Source organism: Rhinolophus hipposideros (genome assembly GCF_964194185.1).
Source record: "Rhinolophus hipposideros genome assembly, chromosome: 5".
Taxonomy (NCBI): Eukaryota; Metazoa; Chordata; class Mammalia; order Chiroptera; family Rhinolophidae; genus Rhinolophus; species Rhinolophus hipposideros.
In genome coordinates this window covers 59178991-59194334 of record NC_138051.1, presented here as the reverse complement: position 1 = coordinate 59194334, position 15344 = coordinate 59178991, and the positions used below count along the sequence as shown (strand labels likewise).

Genomic DNA, 15344 nt, shown 5'->3' with positions numbered 1-15344 from the left:
TCTCTTAGCTAACCTCCTCTTTACTGGATTAACTGATGTTCTCCACTGCCTCTCTATAAAACATCCGAACGGATGCTCTAGCAAGCTGACTGCTTGTGCCAGCAGGCCACTCTCAGTGCTTTTGTGCACTTCTGCTCACACCACTTGATGTGCTTATCAAGAATGAGAGGTGTTTATTCTCAAACTTGTTTATGCCAGTTGCACTTGTAATTATAAAATTAAATATTACAAAATCAATGAACTATAAGTACAAAGAAAAAGGTTTTAAGAAAATTAAGTTGAATGCTCTGCAAAGACCCAATAAAAGCAAGTTGCTTAAAAAACACACAATGGAATTAGGTGAGTGGCATAAGTATAAAAGATTTTTTACCCCAGTTGTAACAGATTCTGGACTCAAGTTACTTCACAAAGTCTTTAAATTCTCTCTCTGTTTGACAATCTAAAATTGGGAATTCAGCAGTCTCAAAAGAAAGTCCTTCACCCACATCAAAATATTGGCAAGTGAAGATAGATTTAATATGGTTTAGAGATGTTTAACTTAACTTTTAATCACTCATTACTTTTATCAATTAACTATTGGTTCTAATTGGGATAAGAGGGGATACTGTATCCTTCAGTAATCCACTAGAAGAACGCTGACTTTAGAACATTAGAAGTAACACTCAACATCAACAATTATTACTCCTCATACCAATCTATGAGAACTATCTAATCCATGGACACATGATATGAACTTATTCAGATGTACTAGCTAAGATCTTTAAAAATCTGAAAAGGAAGGTATCTCTTGAGAAGGTATAATTTGGTTTAAATTTGATATAAAGCAAACCTTGAGATAACTCACAAACTTTCACATGACTTTCACATGACTACTCTAAATGAATGCAAAGCTGTTCTCTACATGCTAGACTGAAATAATTAAATTAGTAACAAATATAAAGCTGAGTATTAATGGATCTGTTTATTCAATTCTGAATCAAGTACTGCATCCTAAAGAATTATTTTTTCAGTCACTACGAAAATATTTTGCTTTTGCCATTATGCTCTAACTTGCATCTACTTAAACACTAAATATAAATAATATTCTAAACAATGATTCTAAGTAAAACAATATTAAATGAGGGAAATATCTTCCTTCTCAAAGGACATTACAAAACATTTTAATTCAAAATTATTTGTCCTTTAACTTTTTTAATTATGTAAATTCCATAGCTCATCAACACCAGTAGTGGTACACTATGTAAATAAGATTTAAAATGAAGTACACTCCACACGTGGTACTCAATATACCAAAAAGATTAAAATTTTTCCGTGCCCCTTTATTTATATGGATCAATAATACATGTGGCTAATCCTGCTGGGTTGTCAGTATTTGAGATTCTTCTCTTCATTAAAACAAAAGCAAACACACACACACACACACACACACACACAGATGACTAACTAGAAGAACACAACAGAAATATTTTTTCTCTCTAAAGTAAGTAGTGTGTATGGATTCTACAGTAAACCTGTGGTATCTCTGTAATTAGGGAAATTTCTTTTAAATGAGAGTATATTAAATATCCAAGTCATCAATTACCCAGAATGGGGGTGGGAACAATAAAGGGAAGGATACTCCTTTTCTCCCTACTCTATTTCCCATCCCTATTATAAGTCACTGTTTATGATATGAGGTATGCCTCTGTTGTGTTTGGATGATAAAATGGTTAAAATTCATTGAATTAAAGTAAAAGACTATTGTATTTAAATGAATTGGAGAAGTAATAAATTGTTTACTGAACAACTGCCATATAACAGGCTCACAGCTAGCTATTGCAGGAATACACAGGTGAATACAGCAGAGCTCCCACATTTTGAGGAATGAGCAACAAAATGTTATGAGCATGCAGGAAGGCAAAATGGACTCTGGATGGGGAAGGAATATACAGGTATTAGTGGGGAATCTTGGAAAGATTAATGGAAAAGGTTTTAAAAAGCATTTGAAACGGGCCTCACAGAACAAACAGGATTTTAATACTGACAGGCAAAAATATACAACAAATCAAGCATTTTACAACAACCTTTATTTCATCTCCCAATTCTTCTAGTTAACTATGGACAATGAAAAGAATTCTCTTTAATATGTGGTTCCAAAATGAATAAAGATCTTAAAATTACTTACTGTTAAAGAAATAAAATGATTATAAGAATGGATAAGGATTATCTAATAAAATGGGGAATCACAGAACAATTATTTTGATGTTTTAGAAACATGAACCACACATAAAAATATTCAGCTTACATCAGAACATAAAATCTGTTTAAATTTAGTGTTTAAGGCCAAAAAGGAGAAAAAACGAAAAATTGAATTTACTGTCACATTCTGGACTCAAGTGACAATTGTGATGAACTACACAGGAAAAACTGAACTCTTAAGAGCTTGTTATGATTTTAAATGTATGCATATTTTAGAAAGAAAGAGGATGCTGGAAGCCATTTAATATTTTTAGAAAATATTGTTCGCTAGATTCAAAACAATCTATTGGCAAAACTAATCCATTAAAAAACGGAATACTGTAATGAAGTAGTCACTTCTATTAACAAAATACAGAGGTAGTCTTTTAATAACATTCAACAATCTTATAGGTTCTTTATTGTTTTTTATAAAGCAGAGAGGACTTTAAAATATATTTATCCTAAACTCTAAAGATTATTCAGAATCTTCTTTCAGTAACTTTTTCAGATTCATTGAGAATTCTCCTACCTCAAATATTTACTGAATCAATGAACTTCCATAAATTGTTTTCTGGTAAGACCTTTTTGTACATAACCATGTTTGCTTTATTTTCATTCTATAATAACAATGAGAAATTAGAAATCTATTTACATGCCACGAAGCAATTATATACCGCCTATTCACGTTTATGTATGCCACAAACAATGGATTTATTTATGAAAACTGGCATTAGATCAAATTATACTTTAAATATATAGTCAATTTTTATTACTTGTGGTAGTTGTATAAAGTCACCACAAATGATGAATTAGTGAATAATGAACCACTGCTCCTAGAGGAAATACAGGGTTAGGTTCCTGTGAGCCTCTGGTCACAACATTTTCATCAATTGATCAATACATAACCTTGTTTTACGTGTGTTTCTGTTTCAAGACACCTTATTTAATATATATTGATGATTTGTTACCATCCATCTCATAGCCAACAGCACTTTTTAACTCATGCCTTATCAAAACTGATATAACACATGTATTTTCTCCATAAGGGACATCACAGCCTTCTTGAACTCATGAACACTAGACAGAACTGCAGCATAATGCTTGGGGGACTTTTGAAACTGTGAAAACACCAGAAAGCACAAAAACGTGGCATTAAATAGAATGCAAAAAGGACATTTGTTTAAAGTAGCAAGAAAACAAGAAGGCAAAAGTCAAGACCTTGCTCAATCACAGGTGGGAAAATGGGAGTTGTCAGCTGACTCAAACTTTTCATTGCTTTGCACATGTATTTAAATGACCGTAAAATCGTTGTATTGATTTTGGAATTACAAATAAATTTGAGATGGCAGATATTCACAAATACAGAATGTGCAAATAATGAGGACTGACAGTACAAAGAAAGTCCAATTAAATATATCTCATGGGAAATATTTTAGTACTTCAACCCATCAATTTTGTAAATGCAAGGGTTTACTTACTGGATATCAAGAATGGGCAAAACTTTATGACACTGTTTTTAAATTGTCACACTAAAACACTGCACTGAAGCGTTCTATAAATTTTCAGATGAAGAGTAAAGATGGAAAATTATTTAAAATTTATTTCCTATTCTTTAAAAAATAATCATTAGGGGAAAATACTATAGAAAGATATCAAAAACTCTGCAGCTTTAACACCATAACTTCTTATGAACTATCTGCTTCTAATATCTTTTTAGGGGTAAATCAGCTGTTTACCCATTACTATTACACATTAAAAGGGTCATATGGATAGATGTACCCTACAGTATTAAAGCAACAAGATGTAAGATATAAATTATGATATATTAAGTTAAGCTACAAAGGCATGAAAAGACAATTCGTGTAGACATTAGAAATAAACATATATACTCAAGCAAAAGTACCTTAGTAAAAAACTTTAAAATTTTCTTAATTTAATTTAAAACATTACCCAACATAACCATCATGTGTGTCCAGTCTGCTTTTCTACTCTTCATAACAAAATTTAGATACATATATAAACAACATCTATTCACACTGGTACTTGAAATTCATATTAGTGAAAATGAAAACAACAAGATAATTAATTAAGACTAGAAGAAAATTTGAGAGCTGGGAATCAAATCAAATAAAAGCCACCAACATTTTTTTCCTTTTAAATCTCAGATGATGTTCACTGCAGCATGTTTTTGGCAGAAAACTAGAAAATTTTGTCTTTTAATATAGGACTTATCTAAATCACACAATTATATACAGTCTAATAAGAAATGCGCTAGTATATATACATGCTCACATGTGTACACATAACACACCATATATAAATGTGTGTATGTATATACATATATACAGCCTTCAATTAAAAAAGTGTGTCTATCTATCTATCTATCTATCTATCTATCTATCTATCTATCTATCTATATCAGACAAGGAGAGATACCTATAATGTATGAGTAAGGGGAAAAAAGCCAAGCCACAGAATACATGTATAATATGATTCCTTGAAAAACAAGAAATAGAATTTGCTTATGTATGCATATACACTAAGTTGCTAATGAGGAAGGAACTTCGGCACTTTCATTTTTTATAATGAGCATGTTTCATTAAATATACAGTGGGTTCTCAACTAGTGTTTTCTTGTTATGGTTATTTTAAAAATAAAATAATGTAAAATAAAATTCATGTTGTTTGAAAATGACTCCTATGCCACTGAACATCCAAAGCATACCTTTTAACTGTGCTTCAAATAAATAAAATAGTTATTTAAAAAAAGAAAATGACTCCTATAACCTTAATTTATTCAGGTAAATTCTGTAAAAACAAACATTTACCAGTTCAAAGAATTTTAGTAAATGGTCTCAAAATTCGACATTCGACAATCCCCCAAACTGAAATGTTTAATTATTTGTAACAGGAGTAGGCAAACTTTTTTTGTAAGGGCCAAACATTAAATATTTTAGATTTTGCAGATATATGTGGTCTCTGTTGCATATTCTTATTTGTTTTTTGTTTTTTCTCTTTTAACAAACCTTTAGAAATATTTTTAAAAAAAATTCTTAGCACAAAAAACAGGACACAGGCTAGATTTGCCTTGCTGGCCATAGTATGCCAACCACTGATTTATAACAACAAACCAGCACCTGGAATTCTTAGATTTTAAATAAATTACACCAAAGGCATCAGAGATCACAATAAGTCAGTTTTATTCTTCATTAAATAAGGTTGCACTATAGCAATTAAAACTACAAGTTGACCACTACATTAAATTCTACTAATATGCTAGACATTAATCAAATGATGGGAAAACACAGTAAATGAAATTTCAAATATTCGTATTATATAACCATGATCATGTGTGCACCTATCAAGCACACGTATCCACTTTAAAAAATCAGCTGAAATTGAAATACTACACATCAAAGCTCAAATCTCCTTTTATAATAAAACCACTGACTCATTTAAATAATCAAAACTAGTTACTATACTTTTTTCTTTGTCTAAAAGATAGCTTTCATGTATCTGATTCTGTTTACAATTTAAAGATTATTGTCATCTGGATGCTATCACCAAAAGTGAATTTCATTATGAACAATAAACTGGTTCAAATACCCTAAAATGAAAATGTATCCCCCCAAAGTAACCAAAGAAGCATTACAAAATAATCTTACCTAGACTGGTGGGTTTTATCAGTTCATCCAGTAAATCATAAAATGGTAATTTTTGCAGTTTTATATCCGGATGGACCGGGTGAAGAGCTGACGTAAGATGTGGGAGTTCCAGTTCATGTTTGGGTCCCAGAAGAGAAACAGGGAGCAACGATGAGGATGCTGGGTGACCGTCGTAAGTGAGTTGTGGAATGGTAGATGGAGACAAAGCTGCTGGCATAGGACCTGAATGTACATTGGGGATGGACAAGTCCGCGGGCGTCATGATTTTCTGCGGGAACCTCCGCCGATAGAGTTCTTTAATTTTCATTTGTACAGCAGGACTGCAGCCAGCCTTTAGCAAATGCAGGGCTTTTGTGAGAAGTTCGTGTTTGCGTCCGTGCTTGTTTCTCCCGGCGTAGCCCAACAGTACTTGAAGTTCAGAAACTCTAAGGCTCATAACCATTTGCTTAGAGACAAAACAAAATGTAAAACATTAGTATTCCAGTAATATAATTTATAGCATTAAACAGAACTTTATTATAATCCTTATTGTTTGCTTAAAGGCAATTCATTTACAGTCAATTGTAGTTCTTTTAAACTTAAAGTTTAATCATTTAACGTAAGTAATCAAAGAAAATTAATATTCATAAATTCACTGACTTCTACCCAGGGTGATGAAAGATGTAAGATAACCACATCTCACCTCATTCCACTGTTTTGATGAAATTGTCAGGTATTTATCAAGCACTTACTTGAGTCTCCAGGAGAAAGTGCTGAGGGCTCTATGTGGATGGCAAAAGATAATAAGCCCTCAAAAACATTTGTTTTCTTGCGGTAAAAGTATGTAAGTATATATGAAACACATAAACAGCCCACCTCAAATACCAGATGTATGCAGAATATAAATAACATATTATCAAGTATTACATTCCATACTAACTCTGGAATTTGTAGGACAAACTATACCTTTTTTAACCCATTATATGCCAAATACATTTGATACATTCACATGAGTTGTCACCAAATCTTTACAACTCCACAAGGTGTTATCCTTGCTTAACATACGTAGAAACTATTAGGTTGGTGCAAAAGTAATTGCAGTTTAAAAGGTTAAAAATAACTGTAAAAACCGCAATTACTTTTGCACCAACCTAATAGTTAAGAGAGGTTAAATAATTTACCTAAAGCCACAGAGCTGCTACTAAGCAGCAGTCAGAATTCAAACCCAGATATGTATGATTCTGAAGCCCTGGCTCTTTTCTTCCACTAAAGCATAAGGAAAAAGACGGAGCTGGAAATATTACTGGCAAAGCCAGGCTAAGAGTGTAGGAATTCAATCCACATGCCATAATGTATGTAAGGCTATAGCAAAGAAATCTATTTAACTTTGTTTCACCCTGTGTTCCCAAACTTAATGGGTCACTGTTTCGCCTTTTTACGCAACTATTAAGAGACTACCAATAGGCAATGTCCATTGATAGCAATCCTCTCATTTTAAAGTAGAGGAAAATGGAATCCATAGAGAAGAAATGGCTTACCCAAGATCATACATCTACTAACAGCAGAATCCTGACTTACCACCACTAACAGGGAGGTGTTAGGATAGAAGACACATGTAAGCTTACCATTTGCTATTTCCCCAACTGTTTTCCCCCCTCACCTCATACCAAATACCAATACACAAAAGCTAAACTGCCTTCCCTAATTCCCCACCACTCCATGAGATGACAACCTCCCCCAGCCAATCTTCTAGAAGTTCTTTACAGATTGCAAAACAATTAAAGGAAAAAATAAAAAAGTGAGGGGAAAAAGGTATATAACAAGCTTTATATGCAATAAAGCTGGTTAATCAAAGAAATACGAGCCCTTCTAACTGTCTGGACAGGAAAATGCTTTATTTCCTCAAAGTGCATCTTTTGCCCATTAGGCCTTTCCTCATTACTTTTACTGACCATTTTTCCTATCTTTATTTTAGCATTTATCTTGCTGTACTGTAATTTTTCTGTTTATACAAGTGATTCCATGACCAGACTGAGGTCCTCTAGGGCACAAGGCCATGTTACCCTCAGCATCTAACACTAGAGCCTGACAATGGTAGATACTCTTCAAATGACTGGAGAGAGAGAAAGACAGAGACAGAGATAGAGAGACAGAGACAAATAAGAAAGGCACACCAGAAGAAGAAAAAGTGGGAGTGGAATCTACAATGATAAGTTATAAAAATAACTGTAACATAAATGCAAATGAAGTCCCAAAACCTTATGTTCTGTAGAAGGCAGGCAAAGACATAATGTAGGTATAATGTAGATTTGGGGTAGACTTGAAAACAAAGTCTACCCCAAACCCTATGTTTCTTTTAAATAATGTCATCACAGATTAAATAATTACTAACAATGTCAGCAAGATATTGATTTCTCCCTACTATCCAAAATGTCCTCACAGTACAAAATAGTATAAAGATTTTTATTCCATATTTTGAAAGGAACAGAGACTTCAACAGAAAAGCAATATTATTAACAAGCTTCTGCTTTTAGAGAAATAACATGAATCATGCTTCAAAGATTACAGGTTAAAAATAAATATAAGCTGGCAGTGGTCAAATGTACTTCATTTTACAGAGTAAACTATAAATTTTAGAAAGAGAAGAATTTCCATTTCAATTCAACTCCATTCTCCTAAGTCAAACAAAAACAAAAACCGAAATTCAGAGATAACTATAAACTCTTCATTGATGACAGCTTCTCTGTCCTCATTCTGTGGGTATATAAGGATTTAAATGCAGCACAGATGTATTATTGTTCTATTTTTAAGGAAGAATACATTGACAATTCACATAAAATAAAATCCCTTGTTTGGTGGTAAAAAAACGTTAACGACATAAGTATAGTTTTTGTTTTACAAGGATACACAATTAAACATCACAATTTTGAGGTAGATACTGTACTCATTTTACATATGGGAAAGCTGAGGCCTAGGAAAGTTAAGAAATTTGGCAAATGTGGCACTAGTACTACTTCAAATGTGCTTTTACACTATGATACAAACCACATGCCTTCTAATTAGGAAACAGAAAAAACCTTTTACAAGGTTAATTCATTTAACATTCAATCTCCTCTTCAAGCTTCAACATTTTGGATTTTTAAAAATTGGTGGTTAAAAAAAATGCATCTAGATTCAAATTAATCATTGTACCTTATAATCAGGTATATTGAAAGATGAGGTGGTACCTATTGCTATTATTGGAACAGCTGTTGCATACTCTTAAGGACTATAATAAGCATGCAGTATTTTAAAAGGCTAAATAAAAGGGGGTGGGAAACAAACATCTGAAACACCATTCAACTGAAAAGCTTCAGAGAAGCATGAAGCAGTCAATACACAATGTAAAGTGTCGGCAACACAGAGGAAAACTAAACACATCTGAGATGTTAAAATGTATCATATTTTAATCCGTCGTGAATTTTAAAATCTTCATTTATTAGCACTACAACAAAGTGAATATAACTAAGGATAACATCAACCACTGCTACTACGAGAATCGAGAATCGTTACCTACTCAGACAGCATTCTGCAGACTACATCCCCAAATGATATAGTTCTCAGAATCCTAGGGAACTCAGAATTCCTGCGAAATGTATATATTCTGTGCATGCTGTGAGGGGTATCTTTTTTAATTCTTTAAATCAGACTGACATGCACACAGTTTAAAAACTCAAATAGTTTTACAAGAAAAACAGATATCCCTTGCCACGTCCCCATTTTTCACATCCCTTAGGCAAGCACTCTTAAGCTTTTTTAGCTATTTCTTCTGGCATTTTTCACTATATTCTATATAGTAGGTCTATACAGTTATTTTTAAATTTTTTCTTTTAAGAAAAAATTGATTTCCTATTATAAAAGATAATGGTTCAGCTCTGTTACATCTTCTTTACCCCCCATCTTCCCATGATAAAGTTAGGTTGAATCAATTGTTGATGTTTACATTATTACTAGTATGGCTGTAAATAACAGACACAGTTGAGCCAAAAGTATATCATTACTCTTCCTTATTTGTGTAACCTTGCTTTACTTAATAGTTAAAATAACAGTACCATGTTTACATTTGCTTAGTTTTCTAATTCATCTGCAAACTCTTGCTAGAAGTGCAACTTTCAACATATTCACATACATCAGGTAAATCTCTGTTTTGTTTCTTTAAAATATACCTACTATATTCCTACATCAAGTTCCAACTTGGACTGCTTGCTCTCTAGGCCTGGTACACAACTATGGTCATAGAATTTCCCTTTAACTTATACTGAGAATTCCCTTGTCTCTCTCCCATAGTGGATCCCATTTCCTTGATCTCACTTTTTCCTCTTCATTGGTCTTCTCTTTTTAGTAGGGCATTTCCATCAGCAGTTTTCTGAGAATGGGGCATGAGGTATACTTTTTATTCCTTACACTGTGTAAAAATATCTTCACTTACCCATATTTAATAACTGAAATTGACTCAGTAGATAATTCTAGACAGAAACACACGTTCTGTCCAAATTTTGAAGGCCTTTCCTATTGTCTTCTGGGTTGCAGGGTTGCTATTAAGAAGCCTGGCACCATTCTGAGCCTCGATTTTTCATGGTCACTTTTATATTCCCTGCAGGAAGCTTACAGAAGCTTCTATTTATGTGCTCTGAAATTCTATAATGTGTCTTGGGAATGAGTTGGTTTTTTTGTCGTTGTTTTTGCTTTTCAATGGTTTGAAGTGATAATTGCTGAGTCTTTTAAAATTCAGATACATGTCCTTCAGTTCTGGGAAGTTTTCTTAGAATAAGCTTCCTTAAACTTTTTTCTGTTCTCTTTCTCCGGTGTTTATTACAGATGCTCCTTGATTTACCTCCCAATAAGCCCATCATAAATTGAAAATGCATTTAATACGAAAGGAAGTCGAAAATGCATTTAATACGCCTAACCTGCTGGACATCATAGCCTAGCCTACCTTAAACATACTCAGAACACAATATCCAAAAAAGGCTGGCAACACAGTGCACTGTAGAGTGTCGACTATTTGATCTGGTGATCACAGGCCTGACTGGGAGCTGTAGCTCAAGCCGGTGCTTTCATGAGAAAGCACCTTAATTGCGTATCACTAGCCTGAGAAAAGATCAATGTGTATGCCTTTGGCACCACCGTAAGTTGAAAAATCGTAAGTCAAACCATGCTAAGTCGGGAACCATCTGTGTTTAGACACTGGTCTTCCTAGATTGATTCTCTAAATTTCCTTTACTCTATTTTCTTTATCCTCTTGCATTTTGTATCTCTTGTCTTTTAGCTCTATTTTCTGGGAGATCTCAACTTTATCTTCTAACTCTTCTATTAAAATTTTAATTTCCATGAGCTCTTTTCTGTTTGCTACATATTTCTTTTTTTCTCTTTCCCCTACATCTTGTTCTTATTTTTCCATGAATGCAGTATCTTCTTTTCTCTTTCAGGATATAAATAAATTGGGTATTTGACATTGTTGTTGTTTTCTTCTGCTCGTTGCACTGTCTCTATAACCCTGAGTTCTTTTTTGCTGTTTGGCTTTGGTCTCTGCCTTTCATGTTTGACATTTTCCTCAAATTAGAGAAAATCCTTGGCTGTACATTTATATCTAAGACACTAAAAAAATGATTAGAAGACCTGTGTGAGTGAGCAGACCAGGGTACTTCATTCTAGAATAATCAGGCAAGAACCTGGTTATTTTGAGGATTCCTTCTGCCTGGTCACTTTTTAAATTTAATAATTGTTTTTTTTTAAATTGGGGAATATTGGGGAACTGTGTTTCTCCAGGGCCCATCAGCTCCAAGTCGCTGTCCTTCAATCTAGTTGTGGAGGGCGCAGCTCAGTTCCAAGTCCTGTCACTGTTTTCAATCTTTAGTTGCAGGGGGTGCAGCCCACCATCCCATGTGGGAATTGAACCGGCAACCTTGTTGTTGAGAGCTCCTGCTCTAACCAACTGAGCCATCCAGCTGCTGGTCTGGTCACTTTTGATAGAGAAGAATCCTCCGATCTCCTTCTTTGGCAGCATAAGGTTGGCTTCCAGTGTTCTCATGCCAGAGTGGGGGAATATGGAGCCAGGAAGGGGAAGAGCTCACAATTCAGTAAGATACTTAATCTCCTTTCCAGATATGTCAAACTTTACAAACACACACACACACACACACACACACACACACACACACACACACGAAAACACTATTCTAACTACAGAGGCAGAAACCACATTCTGAGAAAGATAAATACGTGTACAAGTCAATATCCAAGCAACACCAATAAGTACTGCAGACGGTGCTTTCTGCGATTAAATAGAAAGTGCCAGTTTTATTATCTCATTAGCTATGACCACACATCATTAAAGGTCGTATCTAAATTGTGAACGAGAATTAGGTACTTCCTGTTACACAACATAACTACTCTCACTCACACATCCCACTGCTATAGTTTAAAAGATTAGTCATAAGCAGACTCTATATTCTGAGTCTTTTTCTGGTATCAATTTATAATCAATTGCAAACCAAATTAATCTAAAGATAAACAAAACAGGCCTTTAAAAATGTCATATTATTTCATTTATGCTTTTTCTATCCACAAAGAAATCATAAAAAATTCTGTAATTGCATTCAGTACAATGTGTACTACAGTACAACAAAAATATCTTAGTCATAATTTTCAAAGTCAGATTCTTCATTCAGTGAAACTGACTTCTGGATCATTTCTAATCCTCTCCATTTGAAACAGTTAATAGGCAGCTGTTAGATTAGCAATTTGTCAACAATGCCCCAGTTCAACCAAAACACCTAGTTAGCCAGTTTCTCCTAAAGCTGCAAATCAGGCTGGTTACATACTTCTCCATAATCTTGTTCCACCCAATTTCTTCTTTTATTTTTTTCTCAAAATAAGACGACCGAAAAATGACCTGTAGTTCCTACTCCTCTAGCTGATCATCTTCCTCCTCTCCTGTTCTATTCCATCCTATTGGCTGCATTTAGCTCCCACATAATGACAAAACACAGAGATCCCATTCTCCCTCAAGCAGAGTATAAACCTAACACTCTCTTGAAATGGTGCACCATGGCTTCAATTTTTGATAGATAACTTAAATATCATCCCCATTTATGTACTATCACATCTGATGAAACATATGGGTATATCCTTTAAAAAGCTCCTTCTAGATAATTTGAGTGCTAAAATTAACAAACCCAACTAACGTTTTAAAATTTGGATAAGATGTTTTTTCTAATAAAAAACAAAGTTTACCTTAACTTAAAAATTTAGACTTCAAATTCTAATACATTGCCAAATTTCTTGCACAGAGGTAGAAAACTATGACTTTTATTTATGGAAAAAGCTGCTCTGCAAACAGATGTTCAATAAATGTTTTGTGGACCATTGCATAGGTCCTAAATGAATATGCAGAAAGATGGAACACAGGAACAAACAATTAACAGAGATATACGCTAGTCTTCAGAGACAACACATATAATCATATTAATTAAATTCTCAAAAGTTACTATGTGCTAGGTACATGTATAATACATTAGCATATATAAAATTTGGATTTTAGTACTGACAGCCATTCATTTACTAAATAATCTTTCAGGGTCTGTTTTCTTAATTCAAAAAATGAGAGATTAAGTAGAGGTTCTCAACAGTTCCTTAAAATTTTAAAATTCTATAATGCTATTAACTCTATTGAAAATGAAATCTTTCTTCTTATTCTTCTACTCTTCTGTAAAGAAATACAAACAATCCAAATAATGAAATCTTTCTAGATTAGCAACGTTTTCAATCAAAATTTTAAGTGTCATTTACTTGGGCTGATAGAGTACAAATAACGATAAATTTAATATATGTTAAATGCTTACAATATGCCAATTACATACTAATTATGGTAAACATGATTATCTTATTTAAACCTCACATGAACCCAAGAAACAGATTATTGTTATTATTCCCATTGTATGGATTTAAAACAAAACAAAAGTGACCTACGGATAAGAAAACCAATAGGTCACTTTTCACATAAAATCTAGAATTAAAAAATAATGAGCAGGGCTTTAAGAAATTTTAACTATCAAATTATAAAAGATTGAGCATTCTTTCCCAAATCCCCCAACTAAAAACAAACAAAACATTACATTTGCAATTAAGGATGCTATCTCATCTAATTTAAGTGTCAGACAAGAAGCAATGAGAGAAATAGTATACTAGAGAAATAAACTTACAAGGAGAAAGCAACAAATAATAAAAGAAAAAGTGTGAGGAAAAATGCATTGTGTAACTAAACAGTCTTTAAATCATAGCCTTTGATCTGAGTCCCAAAAAAATATTTAAGGAAAAGCATAGAGAAAAGCGTCAAGAGAACTATTTCAGAGTAACAGGTGTACCTACTCAAGGTTAGAGCTGGCAAGTAGAGGAGCTCAGACTCAAAAGTCAGAGTCCACGCAGTGCTGCAGAGTACTGACCATGACAGACACTACTAGATAATTTGAAATGTTTTTTTGGAAATAGGAGAATCATAGGATCATAACATAAAATAGAACTTTATAAATTAAGTCCAACTCTCTATCTGCAACCTCAATTCACGGTTTCCCAGCCTTTGCTTAAACACTTCTAAGAATTCAATCTAATTTTATAGCAGCCTACATTACTGAAAAGTCTATGAATCGAAATTTTCCTTTAATTTCCACCCAATGATTCTAAAAGTTTGTCCTATTGGTATAGCACAGAGTATATTTTTCAAATGTGTTAAGAGGGCTCTTTTCCTTCAACTGCTCTGCATTCTAGACCTTTCCCACCATGATCACTGTTCTCTGAGCATTCTCCCGCCCATCCTACTTGGAGTGAATGGAAATAATCCAGATAGTGGTCTGACTAATCCTAAATATAGCAGTATTACTACCTCTCTTATTATGAACCCACTATTTCTATCTATGTAACTAATAAGGCATTCACATTTTAGGGTGATTGGTTTATTTTATTTGGGCAAGGGGAAGGATGTGGTATTATGCTTTTGTTTCAGCAAGGAGAGGAAGTATTATCCACACATTGTTGTTCATAATAACCTTAAAGTTAACTAAAACCTCTATTCAATCTTTTTTCACATGCACTGCTATTAAGTTAAACCTCCTCATCCTCTAATATAATTATTTTTCATTTAAAAGTAGAACTTTATATATAGTGCTGTTAAACCTTTTTATTTTTCATTCATCATTCATTCCAGCCTTTCATAACTCTTTTGAAGAATTGCACCCTACATCTTCTATTGCAGCACTTGTCACACCGTGTAAATCGCTGATTTTCTAGTCTACGTCCGCCCCCTGGACTTTGAGTGTTTGAAGGACAAGCGCTTATCTCTGCATCACCTATGCTAAGTATAGTACATGACACCTACTAAATGCCCAAGAGATGGCGATGACAAACTAACTCCCCTTGATTCTGTCATCTAATATAGTCATTTTTCCCA

The 15344-nt window shown here is 33.6% G+C and overlaps 1 protein-coding gene across 1 annotated transcript in view; it reads right to left on the bottom strand.

Moving 5' to 3' along the window:
* Positions 1-15344, bottom strand: part of PIAS1 (protein inhibitor of activated STAT 1) — a 114058-nt gene that overhangs the window by 78003 nt on the left and 20711 nt on the right. Inside the window, exon 2 of the mRNA XM_081050439.1 lies at positions 5882-6326. Within this exon, the coding sequence (XP_080906565.1) occupies positions 5882-6326 (445 nt within the window). The remainder of the gene's footprint in view (positions 1-5881; positions 6327-15344) is intronic.